The 21,225-nt window shown below is 45.2% G+C and overlaps 1 protein-coding gene across 2 annotated transcripts in view; it reads right to left on the bottom strand.

Moving 5' to 3' along the window:
- Window positions 1-21,225, bottom strand: part of ADCYAP1R1 (ADCYAP receptor type I) — a 141,071-nt gene that overhangs the window by 53,017 nt on the left and 66,829 nt on the right. For both annotated transcript variants that reach the window (XM_069959260.1, XM_069959259.1), the window contains exon 4: window positions 8,013-8,120. In XM_069959260.1, the coding sequence (XP_069815361.1) occupies window positions 8,013-8,120 (108 nt within the window). The remainder of the gene's footprint in view (window positions 1-8,012; window positions 8,121-21,225) is intronic.

Genomic DNA, 21,225 nt, shown 5'->3' on the forward strand with positions numbered 1-21,225 from the left:
TTGAGAAATAAATCACAGAATTTTGGAACTATAAACAACAAAGTAATGAAAGAATCATATTAATGTAAACTCAGTAACTATATCTACCACTAGGTGCTGCTGTAGAGTGTCAAACTACATATGGCTTAACAGCATACCATGTGGTCAAACTTGGTATTGCGAGTAAAATTTTTGGCACCTATATAATTTTTTTTAATTATATAACACCTACATATTCAGTAGCACTGTAGAGAGATTTGTCCTCACTGAAATCGTTCCCCTTTACATGCATATGTTTATCAGAGCTGAGTTTGTCCAGTCACTTGTTCTGTTCTTGAATGCGTCATCCAGGATTAGAAAAACATAACAGCTCCATTCCTGTCCGCAGTTTGTGTGCGGTATTGCGGCTTAGTCCACTGAAGTGAATGGAGTTGAAATGGAATACAAAACACAACCTGAGGACAGGGGTGGCGCTGTTTTTGGAAGAAAGCAGCCATGTTTTTTTAATCCTAGAAAACCTCTTTAATATCATAGCAAATTTAACTTTAGTCCAGTGTAAAACCTCATATATTAAGGACAATAAGTTGTGACAAATGAGGTATGACAAACTAATCTCTGCTACTTACTGAAGTGTTGGAGATCGATTTTAATGGAGCTAAGGTGCAATGCTGAACACATAAACTGAGGACAAGGGGTGGCGCTATTTCTGGAAGAAACCAGATAAGTTTTTGTAATCCTGGAAAACAGAGGCTCATCAGTGTATAAAACACAAATGACTGCAGTAAGTATATCTACCACTAGATGTCGCTGTAAGGCATTCAACTGCATATGGCTTAACAGCACACCAAGTGGTTAGCCCTGGTACAGCAAGTAGAAATGATTGGGACTCTCAGTGTAAATTATTTTCCTGTTTATGTTACACTATTATAAGATGCTGTATAAGGGGCCATATGTCTTTTAACCATGCATTACATAGATACATAAGAAGATCTTTCCTGCTTCTCAGACCAAACGACTTCCCCATAGGAAAGCCATCACTCTGTCAGCCGCTTAACCAACACGCACTCGTCTCTGTACTGACACAATCACGCTCCACTCTATTAAGACAATTAATTTCACCATTAGCTTGAATTATAAATGCAAAAAAGACGCAGTGGGATGAAATGTTCCTTCTAATTGTCTCGTTGTAAGATTCAGCTGTAATTTACAGGAGGCGGAGGAAACTCGGGGACCGTGTAGATATTTTTTCTAAGTACGATTAAAGACAAAGGAAAAAAAAACACTAAATTATATATATATATATATATATATATATATATATATATATATATATATGTATATATACTGCAATACCAAACACAGCCAGTGAACAAGACTGGCGCTGTTTCTCCATGTACATCTTTAGGTAGAGTCATAACTTTATACTCCTGGGTCCCAATGCCCCCCACTTTCCGTGCTTTGTTGAATGTCAGTTATTTTACTCCAGGCACTTCCAGAGCTGCATTCATAATTCTGTTTGTTGGATTTCTTTAGCTTTGATTTTGTAAATCCCTCCGGCCTGGCTCGTTCAGTGTCTTCTTTACCAAATTTACTGTCAGCAGAAACTTCCAGATGAGATTTCCACACTCAGCATAGCTATATTGTGTGTTGGAGTCTTAGGTAGTCTAAACCCCCCCTTTACCAGGCTCAGGCTGGGTCTGGTCCTTTCCCGTGATTTACACTAAACCATTGCTCTAATAACTTTAGCTTCATTACTAATTTAGTCACATGGGGGGGGGGGGGGAACTAAAAGTTTATTTGTCAAAATTTTGGTGAAAAATCTGTTTTTCATGTAATTCTTTTAACAGATAAACCCGATAAAAAAAGTTAGTTTAGCAATTCCAAATGGTTCACTTACTTTCCCCCTGCACTGTGGATGTTTACCCAATATTCTCCATGAATAACATGAACAATGCAGCTGCCTGTGAACTATCAGTTTACTTATATTGGGGAGAATTTATGAATTTATTTGTTTAGTTTTGTTTAATTTTTAAGCAGTCCACTTTTCATCCGTTTTATGCAAAAATAACATAAAATTTGATTTTCCCAGTCCTCTGGTAAAAGCATTGATGAATTCCCTCAATTTTGTTTGTCTACAATTGTGACATAGAGGGCAGATCACATTATTTGAAGTTAATGCAGAAATCCAAGTAGTTCTCCCTGCACTGTGGATGTTTACTCAATGTGCTCCATAAAAGTTATAAATAGTACACCTGCCTGTGTGTTATCAACTTAGTTATAATGGGGGGAAGTTGTCACCGAGCACCCTGGTGTAAGCCCTACTCAACTCATGGGCCTACAGGGGGTGTGGCAAGGTGGTGAGGAAGTGTGTTCTTCTCCCACACCTGATTTATCATGAGATATGGCTACAAACAGTCATAGGGTGACATAGAGAACAATAGACATAAAGAACAATCGGATCACGTTATATTTGGAATCCAAGTAATTCCAGTGGTTTCACTTACTTTTCCTCCCTGCACTGTGGATGTTTGCTCAATGTGCTCCATAAAAGTAATGGATAGTATACCTGCCTGTGTGTTATCAGCTTAAATACAATGGAGGAAAATTGTCACCGAGCACCCTGGTGTAAGCCCCATTTATCTGATGGGCCTGCAGGGGGTGTGGCAAGGCAGGGAGAAGGTGTGGCCTTGTATCATAAATTATGTCTGCAAACAGGCAAAGGGTAACATAGAGAGTAATAGACGTAGAGAACAATCAGATCATATTCCTTTAGGAATCATTGAAGAAATCTAAGTTCACATACTTGTTCCTCCCTGAATTGTGAATGTTTACTCAAAATCTTTCATATTTGGAATCCAAGTAATTCCGAAGGGTTCACTTACTTTTTCCAGCCACTGATTTTTCTACAGCGAAAGGACAGCAGGAAACCTGTTCAATCTTTACTGAGATTTCCATGTTCTCTGGTCCTGCCTGCAGTGTGCATGGTGTGAATGTGTCCCTCCGCTGCCATTGTCTACAGCTTGTTTTGGGAGGGGGGGGGGATTTTACACGATTTCGGTATAATAAGCGTTTTTCCACTTTCTGCTCCTAAATAATAAATGTTGGCAACGCTCAGACGTGTTCTATATATTATTTATTTGTCTAAACATGGCAGCTACAGGAGAGCAGGCGACGCTGCCATCCAGCTGGTATCTGTAGGTAAACTAATGAATAGTTAATTGGATAAAATGTGCATCTGGGGAGCGGGGAGGAGAGGATCTGCTTCTGTGTATCTCAGCACCAGAGACAAAGGCAAAGCGGGCAAAGGAATACTGCAGCAAAAATGTAGGTCTGAGAACTGATAAGGATCAACTATTACCTAGCGTGGGGGGAAGGGGGGGGGTATTCTTTCCAGTCTGACACAGTGCTCTCTGCTGCCACCTCTGTCCATGTCAGGAACTGTCCATAGCAGCAGCAAATCCCCATTAAAAAAACCTCTCCTGCTCTGGACAGTTTCTGACATGGACAGCGGTGGCAGCAGAGAGCACTGTGTCAGACTGGAAAAAATACACCACTTCCTGCAGGACATACAGCATCTGATAAGTACTGGAAAACTGGAGATTTTTTTTAAAATAGAAGTAAATTCCAAATCTCTGGCACTTTCTGGCACCAGTTGATTTGAAAGAAAATATTTTTTGATGAACAACTCCTTTATGGTTGTAAGAATAGAGCTAGATGTGATTCATCCCATCATGTATTCATGGCAGGTACACTGTGTCATGGCTACCACAGAGGCAGGACGCACCACTGCTATGGCACCTGGACACTTTCCCATGTTTTCCCAGTGTAGGACCACTAGGGGGCACTGGTAGAACTCTAGGATAATCCGTTCTGGTCCACAACCAATGTACGTCAGCGTGACTCAGGCTTGTGTCACAGTTCAGCTCTGCCGGGTGTCATTTATCTGCTTTATATATCAGCGCTGCTATGACACAGGGAAGCGGCGTCACATACGAAGCGCAGCCCACATACACTCACTGAATCACAGCTGTTCAGACCTGTGTGATGAATTATATGAGAGCGTTACAGCGTGCGGCTAATGCCGATGAGGATATGACTAGATTACAAAAGATTTCCTAGCTGCCGCTCGGGATCCATTAGCACGCTGATGGTTCATGCAGCACAATGTAAGAGCCACTGAAGTATAGCTGAAATGCACAGGTGTACCTATAGGGGGAGCAGTGTTACATCCGGGCCACCTTAGTGCTGGAGGGGACCCAAACACAAGAAGATGCAAGGTGGCGGCCTTGGCTACAGATATTGCATTAGTGGCAGAGAGCTTTTTTATAACACATCTCCTGCAGTAAATAAAATGCATCTCAGTATAATGGGGAGAAACTACAACTGGGCCCAACGGCCAAAGAGACGACAGAAACTAAAATGACAGCAAAGAAGCAATATTGATAATAGCACCATATAGCACATAAATAATATCACTATATAGCAGATAAATAATATAACCATATAGCAGATAAATAATATCACTATACAGCAGATAAATAATATAACTATATAGTAGATAAATAATAGCACTATATAGCAGATAAATAATAGCACTATATAGCAGATAAATAACAGCGCCATATAGCTCATAAATAATAGCACTATATCGCAGATAAATAATAGCACTATATAGCAGATAAATAATAGGGCCATATAGCCGGTTAATAATAGCACCATATAGCACATAAATAATAGCGCCATATAGCAGATAAATAATATCGCCATACAGCAGACAAATAATAGCATTATATAGCAGATATATAATAGCGCAATATAGCAGATAAATAATAGCGCCATACATTAGAAGAACCACATAGTAGTGCTAAATAGGTATGGAAATAAGTAATATATAGTAGATAAATAATGGCGCCATATATCAGATAAATAAGAGCAATATGTAGCAGATAAACAATAGCCCCTTATAGCAGATAAATAATAGCACTATATAGCAGATAAATAATAGGACCATATAGAAGATAAATAATAGCACTATATAGCGGATAGATTATAGCACTATATAGAAGTTAAATAAGAGGGCCATACATTACAAAACCCACATAGTAGTGCTAAATAGGTATAGAAAGATTAAATATATAGCAGATGAATAATAGCACCATATAGCAGATAAATAATAGGGCCATACATTAGAAAAATTCACATAGTAGTGCTAAATAGGTATGGAAAGATGAAATACATTGCAGATAAATAATAACGCCATATATCAGATAAATTATATCACCATATAGCAGATAAATAATAGCACTATATGGCAGATAAATAATAGCACTATATGGCAGATAAATAATAGCACTATATGGCAGTTAAATAAACACTATCGGGGAAATTTATTAAGTCCGGCATTTTTTACGCCGGGCTTACCAATGTACCCGCAGCTTCAGAGCTAAGAGGATTTGTGTAGAGGCGCATTGCCTCTACATGATATCCTGTGCGCAGTGAACACGTCCGTGCCAATAAATTGAAACCTACGTCAGCTCCCCCGGAAAAATGATAATGCGGCACATGCAGAGACCGCACTCCCTCTGCATGCTGCCGCATCCCCCGTGACGCCCCCTCTCCGCCCCATTGGCACAGGAGGCGCAGATCTGCCCGATACAAATAAAATATTTGCGAATATTTTTACGTCAATCAGGACGATCTGCGACTAAAAAAGGCATTTTAGCCTTTTAATAAGTTCCCCCTATATTGAAGATAAATAATAGCACCATATAGCAGATAAATAATAGCACCATATAGCAGATACATAAACACTATGTAGCAGATAAATAATAGGGCCACACATTATAAAACCCACATAGTAGAGCTAAATAGGTATGGAAAATAGTATTTTATAGCAGATGAATAAATATTGTTAGGGCAATATGTAGCAGATAAGTAATAGCACCATATAGCAGATAAATAATAGCTCCATATAGCAGATAAATAATAGCGCCATATAGCAGATAAATAATAGCGCCATACAGCAGTTCAATAATAGCGCCATATAGCAGATAAATAATACCACCATATAGCAGATAAATAATAGCGCCATATAGCAGATAAATAATACCACCATATAGCAGATAAATAATAGTGCCATATAGCAGATAAATAATAGTGCCATATAGCAGATAAATAATACCACCATATAGCAGATAAATAATAGTGCCATATAGCAGATAAATAATAGCACCATATAGCAGATAAATAATAGCGCAATATAGCAGATAAATAATAGCGCTATATAGCAGATAAATAATAGCGCCATATAGCGGATAAATAATAGCGCCATATAGCAGATGAATAAAAGCCCAACATAGCAGATGAATAATGGCGCCTTATATCAGATAAATACTGTTAGGGCAATATGTAGCAGATAAGTAATAGCACCATATAGCAGATACATACGCCCCATATAGCAGATAAATAATAGGGCAATATAGCAGATAAATATTAGGGCCAAACAATAGAAAACCAACATAATAGTGCTAAATAAGTATGGAAAATAACAATAAATAGCAAATAAATAATTGCACCATATACCTGATAAAATACTAGTATTATATATCATAGATCAATATACAGTGAGAGAGTATAGGGGGCACCCATAGAGCTGTTCATCCTGATCTCACTGCTTCATGAATTCTAGCCGGGCAGTGACTGACCCTGATCCCAGCGTGCGGCTCCTGGATACACACCCGTCTGTCAGTCTTCACTGTTCTACTAGAATTCTATTCATGAACCAGTGAGATCAGGATGAACAGCTCTATGGGCTGGCTGGAGCATGGGATTGTGGGTAGCAGGAGTCAGGGACTGTCATGGTTGAGATAAAATCCATACATTTTTTCCAGATAAAACAAGAAGAATCAGATCAGTTCTGGGTGCAGTAAAGCGTTGTCAAGGTGTTTTGCAGCCGCACCTGCCGCTCGCTGATTATCTCATCCTAATTAGATAAACAAGATACAAAAATACTACTTGTTCCGTATCCACGGTAACCAGGGAGCAGGCAGAGCAGAATACTGGGGGGGGGGGGGCAGATGAGAGGTAATAAATGCTGCTGCACCCATACCGTCTGCTCCCCGGAGTTGTCACCCAGTCTGCTGTTTATTACCGTTATCAGATGAGCAGCCACATCGAGGGGCCACAGAGCCGGAGATCCCCGAAAGTTATCCCTCCTGAAGCCAAGCCCCACCATATCACCATATCAGAAGCTTATAAGGCCCAATCCCAGGCATAATACAGGAGTATACATAAGTAGTGCCACCATTCAGCCATCATGTGCTGCAGTGTCCTATGCAAAAATTTTAAAGGGATACTCCAGAGGAAAAAATGGAGTCAGAAAGTTATATAGATTTGTAATTTACTTCTACCTAAAAATCTCCTGTCTTCCAGTACTTATCAGCTGCTGTTTGTCCTGCAGGGAGTGGTGTATTCTTTCCAGCCTGACACAATGCTCTCTGCTGCCACCTCTGTCCATGTCAGAGCACTAGAAAATCCCCATAGAAAACCTCTCCTGTTCTGGACAGTTCCTGACATGGACAGAGGTGGCAGCAGAGAGCACTGTTTTAGACTGTAAAGAATACACCACTCCCTGCAGGTCATCCAGCAGCTGATAAGTACTGGAAGACTGGAAATTTTTTAATAAAATAAATTTACAAATCTGTATAACTTCCTGAAACCAGGGCTGCACAAATAACTACTTTGCTGTCGGTTGTGGACATGTGCGTTCGACAGCTGATTTTTAATCAACTAAAGAGTTATAAAAAGGCTGCTTAGGTAATGATGCAACAACAAACATACATGAGACATGAGCGTCCTGTTCCACAAGCTCTGCACCCCCTGCATTCCTTTACATTTCAAAGTATTATATAAAAAAATTCCTGCAGCCACCAGTAGGGGGAGCCTGATAGCTGTAATAGGAGCTGTATACATCTGTAGTGTGCTCCCCCCAGTGGTGCCTCCAGGCAGTACAGTTCTTTATGGCTGACTCTCACCATCCTCCGAATCGATCATGCTGAACCAGGCCGGGCATCGGGTAAAAACCATCTTGCCAACCACTGTGGGCATCCAGCAGGTTATATTATCCCACATCCCCGGGCATCCTAAAAACAGAAGAGAACATCAGATTTTATTACAAGACAGATTTCAGATGGATGCAGGATTTCATTCTTCTCGTACAATGTCAGAGAATAAAAAATAATGCCATGACCAATGCAGAACAAAGAATGTCTCATGTGAACGAGACCAGAATTTCTTCCATTGAACAGTATTTATATATATAATTCAGTGACCCCCAACCTGTGAATGTAGAGCTGGTGTAAAACTACATCTCCCATCATTCCCTGTGTTGGGAACTGCAGGGCTGTCTAAGCTCTGGTCCCTGCTTCCTCCCATTACTGCTGCACACAGAGCACTACTGGTATAGAGCAGTGCTCCCATGTACTGTGTAATCATATTAGAATATACAGTACCTGGTGGGGGCTGTCTGGCACTATCACCGCACACAGCAATAGTGACAAGCAGCTTTCCCCCATGTATTGTATATTCTAATAAGAATCCACAGTATATAGGGAGCACTGCTCTGTATGAATAGCACTCTGTGTGCGGCAGTGCTGGATGAGAGCAGGGGAGTGGGGACCAGGGCTTAGACAGCCCTGCAGTTCCTGACACAACCATTGGTGGTAGCAGTGATGCCTGTGTGACCTCTTACTAATAGAAGTAACAAAAAATACATTTATTTTAAAGGGGTTGTTCACACACAAAAACAAATTTCAAATCAACTGGGACCAGAAAGTGCCAGAGATTTGTATTGTACTTCTATTAAAAAAATCAATATCCCTAGAGCAGTAGCAAATCGTCATAGAAACCTCTCCAGCTCTGGAGAGTTCCTGACATGGACAGAGGTGGCAGCAGAGAGCACTGTGTCAGACTGGAGAGAATACACCACTTCCTGCAGGATAAACAGCAGCTGATAATGTGGTGTCCTACAACGGGTATTGTTATTGGTTACACCCTTCGCAAAAGCCTGTACTTATTGTAAGTAAGTGGCGATGTAGTAATGATAAAGTTTCACTATTAGATGTCGCTATTGTAAGTATATGCACTTAGTTGCTGCACAGCTGAAGTATGGAAAGGGTTATTGTTTGCTTATGTGTCACATGGATCTGTGAACCTATGAGAGTGTCTCCTTCTTCTATCCTATCCCTTTATTATTTACTTTTTCTTTATGCACTCTTCACCCATTCAAAGCACAGTCCCAGCAGCAGTCAAGCTGTGCCCTGGCTTATGCCAGGTCCCCTGTCAGGGACAGCAGAACCAGCCTTAGTCTTAGGGCCCTATTACACCAACAGATTATCTGACAGATTTTTTTGAGCCAAAGCCAGGAATGGACTATACACAGAGAACAGGTAATAAAGGAAAGACTGAGATTTCTCCTCTCTTCGAATCCATTCCTGGCTTTGGCTTAAAAAAATCTGTCAGATAATCTGTTGGTGTAATAGGGCTCTTAGTCAGGTTCCTGTATGGTGAGGAAGCAAGACAAGACACAGCTAAGAGTTTCTCTTCAAGTAACTCTATACAACGCTATGCAGTGTAAAGCCCTTCACAGGAGAGGATCAGTCAGAGCCTATCTCAACCCACGCCAAGAAGTAGGAGAGTCACAGTGCAGGCCAGTATCCACAAAGCCAGAGAAAGCTAGGAACTGATCCGGATAGAGCAAAGTTGCTAAGAGCCTAGGAACTCTATCTTGCAGCACTGTTGTCAACAGGAAATCCTCAGCAGTCCGCTCATCCCAGGTAACAAGGTCTGGGGCTTGTGTCACCCTGTAGAACGGGTCCCCCGACACTGGTAGGGCAACAGGTGGTTAATGCCGACAAGAGTTGATGCACGGGCACAAGTGTTCTCTTTCAAGTATTCTTGTATTTCTACCTCATCCTCCAACATCCCGGCAGAGCACAGTACTGCTTGGGTTGGGACTCTAATGACATTCTCCTCTCTGCTCCTCTGATTCTTTGTATCTCTCAACACGCAACTCACTCAGCACGACTGTACTTTCTACTACTCTCTGATCACATCATCTGGATCCTGTATTATGAAGTGTCTTATCAAGTCTACTATACTCAGTCAATGCAAAGTTGTATGTTCTGCTGCACCTAAGTACCTTCAGAGTAAACAAGCTATTATTTATGGTAAGGAGACTCTGTGATCCTTTGTACCGCACCAACACAGTATACACACACTCCTTGGGACACTTCCCCTTTCTGTGAGTGGCAGTACTAATAGTCCAGGTGGGTCAATACTTCACTCCGGAACCCCATGACAGTAATCCAAGCGACCCCTCAACAGCCCGGCAGGTCTCTGACCACAGGGAAACAAGGTTGTGGCGTCACGACACAACACCCAAGGGTCTGGTTACATCTCGGCAAACCACCACAGGAGTGGCGTCACACTTTACCATCTAGCAAGTTACCGGTATACCCCATTAACTTCCTCCCCGTTATACCCCATTAAGTTCCTCCCCGGTATACCCCATTAAGTTCCTTAAGTTCCTCCCCGGTATGCCCTATTAAGTTCCTCTCCGGAGTACCCCTTTAACGCTAATATTTAGACAGTAATAATAAATCTACCCCATAGTATCACACGTAAAGATGTAATGAACCGCCATTCCCACTGAATATTGTTTCCTTTCGGAGCGGCCGGTGTTGGACTTCTGCCAGAGACCATTAGGTAGAAGCTGCTAATGACCTCCGGTATTCCCCGGGAAGGTGGTGCCGGCGCGGAGAATGCGGCACAGTGTTTATTTGTTTCCTTCTACATCGCACTTGTGTGAAACGTCAAGTGTTCTGCGGCCGGAGGAAAGTTCACACCTCAGCACAAAGTGTAAATCATTCCCCAGAGGAGGGAGAAGAGGAAAGCGAGGGATCGGAGGAAGGAGAGTGAGGGACCAGAGGAGGGAGAGGAGGAAAGTGAGGGATCGGTAGAGGAGGAAATCGAGGGATTGGAGGAGGGAGAGGAGGAAAGCGAGGGATCGGAGGAGGAAGAGGAGGAAGAGGAGGAAAGCGAGGGAGAGGAGGAAACGAGGGATCGGAGGAGGGAGAGGAGGAAAGCGAGGGATCGGAGGAGGGAGAGGAGGAAAGCGAGGGATCGGAGGAGGGAGAGGAGGAAAGCGAGGGATCGGAGGAGGGAGAGGGATCGGAGAAGGAGAGCGAGGGAGAGGAGGAGGGAGAGGAGGAAAGTGAGGGATCGGAGGAGGGAGAGGAGGAAAGCGAGGGATCGGAGGAGAGCGAGGGATCGGAGGAGGAGAGCGAGGGATCGGAGGACGGAGAGGAGGAAAACTAGGGATCGCAGGAGGCAGAGGAGGAGGAAAGCGAGGGATCAGAGGAGGGAGAAGAGAAAAGCGAGGGATCGGAGGAGGGAGAGGAGGAAAGCAAGGAATTGTAGGAGGGAAAGGAGGAGAGCGAGGGAGAGGAGGATGGAGAGGAGGAGCGCGAGGGATCGGAGGAGAGCGAGGAGGAGAGCGAGGGAGAGGAGGAGGGAGAGGAGGAAAGCGAGGGATCGGAGGAGGGAGAGGAGGAAAGAGAGTGATCTGAGGAAGAAAGCGAAGGAGAGGAGGAATGCGAGGGATCAGAGGAGGGAGAAGAGGAAAGCAAGGGATCGGAGGAGGGAGAGGAGGAAAGCAAGGGATCGGAGGAGGGAGAGGAGGAAAGCGAGGGATCGGAGGAGGGAAGGGAGTAAAGCGAGGGATCGGAGGAGGGAGGGTAGGAAAGCAAGGGATCAGAGAAGGAAAGCAATCGATCAGAGGAGGAAGAGGAGGAAAGCGAGGGATCGGAGGAGGGAGAGGAGGAAAGTGAGAGATCAGAGGAGGGAGAGGAGGAAAGCAAGGGATCAGAGGAGGGAGAGGAGGAAAGCGAGGGATCGGAGGAGGGAAGGGAGTAAAGCGAGGGATCGGAGGAGGGAGGGTAGGAAAGCAAGGGATCGGAGGAGGAAGAGGAGGAAAGCGAGGGATCAGAGGAGGAAAGCGAGGGATCGGAGGAGGGAGAGGAGGAAAGTGAGAGATCAGAGGAGGGAGAGGAGGAAATCAAGGGATCGGAGGAGGAAAGCGAGGGATCGGAGGAGGGAGAGAAGGAAAGCGAGGGATCGGAGGAGGGAGAGAAGGAAAGCGAGGGATCAGAGGAGGGAGAGGAGGAAAGCAAGGGATCGGAGGAGGAAAGCGAGGGATCGGAGGAGGGAGAGAAGGAAAGCGAGGGATCAGAGGAGGGAGAGGAGGAAAGTGAGGGATCGGAGGAGGGAGAGGAGGAAAGCGAGAGATCAGAGGAGGGAGAGGAGGAAAGCGAGGGATCGGAGGAGGGAGAGGAGGAAAGCGAGAGATCAGAGGAGGGAAAGGAGGAAAGCAAGGGATCGGAGGAGCAAAGCGAGAGATCGGAGGAGGGAGAGGAGGAAAGTGAAGGATTGTAGGAGGGAGAGGAGGAAAGCCAGGGATCAGAGAAGGGAGAGGAGGAAAGCGAGGGATCGGAGGAGGGAGAGGAGGAAAGCGAGGGATCGGAGGAGGGAAGGGAGTAAAGCGAGGGATCGGAGGAGGGAGGGTAGGAAAGCAAGGGATCAGAGGAGGAAGAGGAGGAAAGCGAGGGATCAGAGGAGGAAGAGGAGGAAAGCGAGGGATCGGAGGAGGGAGAGGAGGAAAGTGAGAGATCAGAGGAGGGAGAGGAGGAAAGCAAGGGATCGGAGGAGGGAGAGGAGGAAAGCAAGGGATCAGAGGAGGGAAGGGAGTAAAGCGAGGGATCGGAGGAGGGAGGGTAGGAAAGCGAGGGATCAGAGGAGGAAGAGGAGGAAAGCGAGGGATCGGAGGAGGGAGAGGAGGAAGAGGAGGAAAGTGAGAGATCAGAGGAGGGAGAGGAGGAAAGCAAGGGATCGGAGGAGGAAAGCGAGGGATCGGAGGAGGGAGAGAAGGAAAGCGAGGGATCAGAGGAGGGAGAGGAGGAAAGCAAGGGATCGGAGGAGGAAAGCGAGGGATCGGAGGAGGGAGAGAAGGAAAGCGAGGGAGAGGAGGAGGGAGAGAAGGAAAGTGAGGGATCGGAGGAGGGAGAGGAGGAAAGCGAGAGATCAGGGGAGGGAGAGGAGGAAAGCAAGGGATCGGAGGAGCAAAGCGAGGGAGAGGAGGAGGGAGAGGAGGAAAGTGAAGGATTGTAGGAGGGAGAGGAGGAAAGCCAGGGATCAGAGGAGGGAGAGGAGGAAAGCCAGGAATCAGAGGAGGGAGAGGAGGAAAGCAAGGGATCAGAGGAGGGAGAGGAGGCGATAGAGATATCGGCAGCAACAAGCAGAGGAGAGGAGACATGGGGCACACCGTGATCTATTCATCTACAGCAGGGATAGGGAACCTGACGCCCTTCAGCTGCTGCAAAACTACAACTCCCATCATGCCTGGGCAGCCCCAGGTAGAGTTTGTCAGGTTATATATGGTGGTGTATTAAAGGGGAAGTCCCACGAAATATAAAAAATTAGAAGGGAGAAGGAGGGTGTAGGAAAATAATAAACAAAGTTAACTCACCCTTCCCGGTGCCTCTATAGCGGTGCTCCAGGGTCTCGCTGATGGCCGCCAGATGTCACTTTTGTCTGCAATCCGGGTACGTCAAGGGACAAGGAGGACTTCTCCTTTAAGATGGTGATGAATTGGCCCAGATTAAAGGGGTTGTCAAGCAAAAACCTTTTTCTTTCAAATCAACAGGTGGCAGAAAGTTATATAGATTTGTAATTTACTTCTATTTAAAAATCTGCAGAATTCCAGTACTTATCAGCTGCTGTTTGTACTGCACGAAGTGGTGTTTTCTTTCCAGTCTGGCACAGTGCTCTCTGCTGCCATCTCTGTCCGTGTCAGGAACTGTCCAGAGCAGCAGCAAATCCCCATAGAAAACCTCTTCTGCTCTGGACAGTTCCTGGCACAGACAAAGGTGGCAGCAGAGAGCACTGTGCCAGACTGGAAATAATCCACCACTTTCTGCAGGACATACAGCAGCTGATAAGTACTGGAAGACTGGAGATTTTTAAATAGAATTAATTTACAATTTATATAACTTTCTGATACCAGTAAATGTAAAGGAAAAAGAGTACCCCTTTAAGCTCATTAAGCTTTAAGACATTGAAGGAGACACACGGGTGCACTGTGAGGGGTGAAGCATCATGTGCTATATACCCAGGAATACGCAGGGTTAAGCAGGTCACAGTGTTCTAGAGACTGATCCTACACAGGAGACTGTGTGCGTCCTATGGAAACAGTAACCTCCACAATATTTACACTGCACCAGTAACATTCCTGCTGCTACATACAGGAGCAACTGGGATAAAGGGGAGATAAAGACCACTACCACCCAACCACAGATCATAGACCGCCATATACATCACCAGCCTTCACATCTAACGATCGCCCATAACAAATAAATCAGCATTGTATGACGGTGTTATATGTGCACTGTATGGTAGCAGTATATCAGCATTGTATGACGGTGTTATATGTGCACTGTATGGTGGCAGTATATCAGCATTGTATGACAGTGTTATATGTGCACAGTATGGTGGCAGTATATCAGCAATGTATGACGGTGCTATATGTGCACAGTATGGTGGCAGTATATCAGCAATGTATGACGGTGTTATATGTGCACTGTATGGTGGCAGTATATCAGCAATGTATGACGGTGCTATATGTGCACAGTATATCTATATCACATGTATGTAATCCTTTTACTTTTCTCTGTCTGCAGCTTCCTCCCCCTCCTCTGCTGCAGCTTTTCCTCCTTTATCTGTTGTTCTGTTTCGTTCTGTTTTCCCCTGATTTTAATTATCATTCTTTCTGGATGCCGCTCCGGGCTACAGTCTCTTATTGAAGAGACCCGGTTGATGTTCGGAGTCTTCAAAGCAAGGTTCCATGGGAAGGAATTGTATGTAAATTAGCTATCCTCCAGTAAGGTGTCTCTCTAGTGCCACCTACAGGTAGTCATGAGTCTTGAATGGATAAAAGAAACGTATTCCAGCAGTCCAATAAAATCCGGTATTTATTGTACAGATTCCATAAAATCGTTACATACAAAAAACGTAGAAAAATGCTAGACGCTAATGAATGATTGTATGGAATATTTTGTTTGTTGTTTGGAATCACTAAAGGTTTGGGTTTTGTGTGTGAACTGGCACATATTACATCTAGCTCCATTGCAAGGAAAAAATCCTTTCTGTGTTAACCAAGTGGTGTTGGATTTGTTTTGTTTCAGTACAGTAGGTGAAACTATATTGCCAATGGAAACACCTCTCTTTGCCACAATTCTGCAATTGTCCTGCAGAACCGTGCGCAAAGACTGGTCTTGGTATAAAATGGGTAAATATTTTTGGATTATGTGTTTAATAGCTGGGAATTGTTTGCTATAAGCTGTGGAAAAAACAACATTACTTTCAGTTTTTTTTTACTATTCTCATTAAGTGCACTGTGGTCGGACAATAAGTCCTCCCTATGTCTGTTGTCCGCTATTGTTTTGTCTCTAGTTATCATCCAGTGTGGATAACCCGTTGTTTTAACCTTACAGATAATGTAGATGCAAGGTGTTCATAGTCATGGTTTTCTGAGCAAGATCTTTTTAATCTCAAAAATTCTCCCACTGGTACGGCTTTTATTGTGTGGGAGGGGTGGCAACTATCAGCTTGCAATATGCTGTTGCCAGCAGTTGGCTTCCTAAATTGCGAGGTTACCACCCTTTGTTCAGTGGAGTCCCCCCTCAGACACAAATCCCAAAAATTTACTTTATCAAAAAACAAATCACTCATGAAACGTAAATTTAAATGATTAGAATTGAGAAAGGAGACGAAGTCTGGTACCACATCACGACCCCATATAAACAAGAGGTCATCGATGTAGCGGCCGTACCAGACCACGCCTCCCAAAAAAGGATTTTGTACATTGAACAAAAAAAGCTCTTCCCACCATGACCTATAAAGATTAGCAAGCGTGGGCGAGAAACAGGAGCCCATCGGGGCTCCTGTGATCTGCAAAAAAAACTGACCTTCAAATGAAAAATAATTGTATCTGAGGAGGTACTCACCTGATTTAATGATAAATTCATTTAAAGTGGAACTATATAGGTTACATCTATTCAAATGAAAACGCAATGCTGAAATCGCAAGATCATGAGGGATGTGCGAATACAACCCTATGACATCACAGGTTAACCAATGCATACCCTCTTTCCACTGAAAATTCTTTAGAGAGGTTAGCACCTGTTTACTATCCCGCAAGTATGCCTGACAGGATTGAGCCATTGGTTGCAATAATCCATCTATCCACACACTTAGTTTTTCTTGGAGAGACCCAATGCTAGAGATGATGGGGCGCAGACTGGGGGGGGGAAATTACCTTTATGAATCTTTGGTAACCCATGAAACACGGGCACCAACGGATGTTCTACTGTGAAATATTTTTTTTCAGTTTCATCTGCACCCCATCATCCAGCAGTGAGTCTAACGCTTTTTTAGAAACACTAAAAAAATCACAAGAAAGCCTGCGGTATGTGCAAGTATCATTGAGGATCTCAAAGGCTTGTTTTATATATAATTTCCTATCCAGGACCACCAATGAGCCTCCTTTATCCGCCTGTTTAATAACTAAGCTGGTATTTTTACTTAAATCATGGAGGACAGTGGTGGTCCTGGATCTGGATGGTTGGGAAATCACATCATCATGCAATTGTTTCAGATCCCCTTCTACCATAGCCTGAAAGCTATCAAGTGCTGGAATCCTAGATTGTAAAGGATAAAAAGTCTTGAATGGTTACTTTCTCCCTGGATACAGCTCATCTCTCTGCCCCCGTCCATCATATCATTGGTTCTGTGGCCTGTAGACTACGACCCCTCCTTACAGTATAGATCCTACACAACCTCCTGTCATCCTTCATCCCACTAACCTACCCTAATGCAGATATAACGGGACAGGACTCTCCATATCCTGATGCTGACATGGTGATCTGACCCGTCACATTTCACCAATAATGTTATCAGATCTGAGTGCAGGAAAACCGCCGGCGCCTGATGTTACACAGGATTACAATGAAGGGACTGACGCTGACGTCTCACTATTTCTCGCCCTTCTGACTCAATATAAACCTCGTCCTCCGATCCGACAATCCCAGCAATCGCCCCATCCATCTGCAAATCAAGTGAATGGATGAACCCTGAATAAGACGCATTCCTGAATAAGACGCATCAAGACACAAGAGAAAAAATAAGGGTCTCTAAGAATCTGCTTGTTCCCCTAATGCCTCTCCTCATGGAATCTGCTGCGTATACATGTATAGGGAGAGGAGATCTATTGCCTCTTTCCTCATTCGCTGATCCTTCTTTCCCCCATTTGCTGATCTCTCTTTTCCCCAACATCTAATGATCCTTCTTTTTCTCAACATTTGCTGATTCTTCTTCCCCCTAAAATCTGCTGATTCTTTGTTTCCAACAATTTCAGATCCTTCTTTCCTTTGACGCTTTGACGTGCTGATCCTTTCTTCCTTTCGACATCTGCCAATTCTTCTTTTCCCAACAGCTCCTGATCCTCCTTATTTCTCCTCACCTTAGCTGATCTTTCTTTCTCCTTGACATCTTCTGATCCTACTTTCTTCCAACATCTGCTGATTCTTCTTTTTCTGGTCATCTGCTGATCCTGCTTTTCCCTATCATCTGCTAAACCTTCTTTTCCCTATCATCTGCTGATCCTTCTTTTTCCTACCATCTGCTGACCCTTCTTTTTCCCTATCATCTTCTGATCCTTCTTTTCCCTATCATCTGCTGATCCTTCTTTTCCCTACTATCTGCTGACCCTTCTTTTTCCCCATCATCTGCTGATCCTTCTTTTCCCTATCTGCCCATCCTTCTTTTCCCTACCATCTGCCAATCCTTATTTTCCCTATCATCTGCTGATCCTTCTTTTCCCTATCTGCCGATCCTTCTTTTCCCTACATCTGCCAATCCTTCTTTTCCCCATCTGCCGATCCTTTTTTCCCTACCATCTGCCGATCCTTCTTTTTCCCCATCATCTTCTGATCTTTCTTTTTCCTATCATCTGCTGATCCTTCTTTTCCCTATCTGCTGATCCTTCTTTTCCCTATCATCTGCTGACCCTTCTTTTTCCCCATCATCTTCTGATGATCCTGAACATCCTTCTTTCCCCAACATCTGTTGATTCTTCTATTCTATTAGAATCTGCCAACCCATATTTCCCCAATATGTGCTGATCCTTCTTTCTTTCAACATCTGCCAATTCTTCACTCATATACACATTATATAGATGACTTTCCTGTAGAGATCTGGCCAGTTGTATGGGTGCCTTATGCTGCAGGAATATCTGACCTGCTGATTCAGGATTGAGTAAGAAATCTTATGAATCTTATGAGCAGACTGTCCGGCTGGGGTTGTAGAGCAGACCGCCCGGCTGGGGTTGTAGAGCAGACCGTCCGGCTGGGGTTGTAGAGCAGACTCCCCGGCTGGGGATGTAGAGCAGACTGTCTGGCTGGGGATGTAGAGCAGACTGTCCGGCTGGGGATGTAGAGCAGACTGTCCGGCTGGGGATGTAGAGCAGACTGTCCGGCTGGGGTTGTAGAGCAGACTGTCCGGCTGGGGTTGTAGAGCAGACTGTCCGGCTGGGGATGTAGAGCAGACTGCCCGGCTGGGGTTGTACAGCAGACTGTCCGGCTGGGGATGTAGAGCAGACTGTCCGGCTGGGGATGTAGAGCAGACTGTCCGGCTGGGGATGTAGAGCAGACTGTCCGGCTGGGGATGTAGAGCAGACTGTCCGGCTGGGGATGTAGAGCAGACTGTCCGGCTGGGGATGTAGAGCAGACTGTCCGGCTGGGGTTGTAGAGCAGACTGTCCGGCTGGGGTTGTAGAGCAGACTGTCCGGCTGGGGATGTAGAGCAGACTGTCCGGCTGGGGATGTAGAGCAGACTGTCCGGCTGGGGTTGTAGAGCAGAGCGCCCGGCTGGGGATGTAGAGCAGACTGTCCGGCTGGGGTTGTAGAGCAGACTGTCCGGCTGGGGTTGTAGAGCAGACTGTCCGGCTGGGGTTGTAGAGCAGACTGTCCGGCTGGGGATGTAGAGCAGAGCGCCCGGCTGGGGATGTAGAGCAGACTGTCCGGCTGGGGATGTAGAGCAGACTGTCCGGCTGGGGATGTAGAGCAGACTGTCTGGCTGGGGTTGTAGAGCAGACTGTCCGGCTGGGGATGTAGAGCAGACTGTCCGGCTGGGGTTGTAGAGCAGACTGTCCGGCTGGGGATGTAGAGCAGACTGTCCGGCTGGGGTTGTAGAGCAGACTGTCCGGCTGGGGTTGTAGAGCAGACTGTCCGGCTGGGGATGTAGAGCAGAGCGCCCGGCTGGGGATGTAGAGCACACTGTCCGGCTGGGGATGTAGAGCAGACTGTCCGGCTGGGGATGTAGAGCAGACTGTCCGGCTGGGGTTGTACAGCAGACTGTCCGGCTGGGGATGTAGAGCAGACTGTCCGGCTGGGGATGTAGAGCAGACTGTCTGGCTGGGGTTGTAGAGCAGACTGTCTGGCTGGGGATGTAGAGCAGACTGTCCGGCTGGGGTTGTAGAGCAGACTCCCCGGCTGGGGTTGTACAGCAGACTGTCCGGCTGGGGATGTAGAGCAGACTGTCCGGCTGGGGATGTAGAGCAGACTGTCCGGCTGGGGATGTAGAGCAGACTGTCCGGCTGGGGATGTAGAGCAGACTGTCCGGCTGGGGATGTAGAGCAGACTGTCCGGCTGGGGTTGTACAGCAGACTGTCCGGCTGGGGATGTAGAGCAGACTGTCCGGCTGGGGTTGTACAGCAGACTGTCCGGCTGGGGATGTAGAGCAGACTGTCCGGCTGGGGATGTAGTTCTGCTGCATGGAGGAGCTCTCCTTCTATTCTGCTGTAATAGTTAATAATGTTCCAGGACATGTCATGTGTATAGGATCACTGGGGATCGTCAATGTGCCGCTTCTGGATTTACCCCCCACCCACTCAACGGGATGATGGTTTTTTCATTGCCATTCTTGAAAAGATCCAAATATACATGACAATAGGCATATACAGTATATATATACTCTAGGGGGATAGCATCATATAGCGAAAGCACAGAAGGGTTATCAGGAAAAATGCTGAATGTTTAGAACAGATAAACTCATATAAAGAACAGATAAAGCTGGATAATCCTGGAGGAAGGAATGTCAGGCTGGATTATTAGACATTTATCTAGGAACACTGGAAAGGAAAAGAGAAGGAACAGATCAAGGAGAAATGTAAGGAGAAAACAGAATGGGAATGAATGGTAACAACTCAAAGGAAAATCGGAAGAACACAGAAAGGAAAGGAGTGAAGAGAGGGGAAAAGAGAATAGGAAAAGAAGAAAGAGAATGAGAGGGGAATGAGATGAAAGGGGAAAGGAGGAGAGAAGAGAGAAGGGAAGTAATGAAGCGAGGGAAGGGAAGGAATGAAGTGAGGGAAGGAATGAAGTGAGGGAAGGGAAGGAATGAAGCGAGGGAAGGGAAGTAATGAAGCGAGGGAAGGGAAGGAATGAAGCGAGGGAAAGGAAGGAATGAAGTGAGGGAAGGGAAGGATGGAAGTGAGGGAAGGGAAGGAATGAAGTGAGGGAAGGGAAGGGAAGGAATGAAGTGAGGGAAGGGAAGGATGGAAGTGAGGGAAGAGAAAGATGGAAGTGAGGGAAGGGAAGGGATGAAGTGAGGGAAGGGAAGGATGGAAGTGAGGGAAGGGAAGGACACAAGGGAAAAAGAGAAGAAGAAGAGGAAAAGTTCAAGGGAAATAAAGGAATGAAGAGGGAGGGGAGGAGGAAAGAGAAGGAGAGGGATATAACATGAAAGGGAATGGGAGGAGAGAGGAGGGAAGGGAAGGAATGAAGTTAGGGAAGGAATGAAGTGAGGGAAGGGAAGGAATGAAGTGAGGGAAGGGAAGGACACAAGGGTAGAAGAAAAGAAAGGAGAGGAAAAGTGCAAGGGAAATACAGGAATGAAGGGGGGGGGGAGAGGAAAGAGAAATAGGGGGATATAACATGAAAGGGAATAGGAGGTAAGAAGAGGAAAGGAGAGGAAAGGCTAAGGGAAGAAAAAGAATGGAGTGAAGAGAGGAGGGGTAAGATGAAAAGGAGAGGAAAAATGGAGGTAGAGAGGAAAGAGAAGCGAGGAGAGGGTAAGG

This window comes from Dendropsophus ebraccatus, chromosome 2, assembly GCF_027789765.1.
Source record: "Dendropsophus ebraccatus isolate aDenEbr1 chromosome 2, aDenEbr1.pat, whole genome shotgun sequence".
In the NCBI taxonomy this organism is placed as follows: Eukaryota; Metazoa; Chordata; class Amphibia; order Anura; family Hylidae; genus Dendropsophus; species Dendropsophus ebraccatus.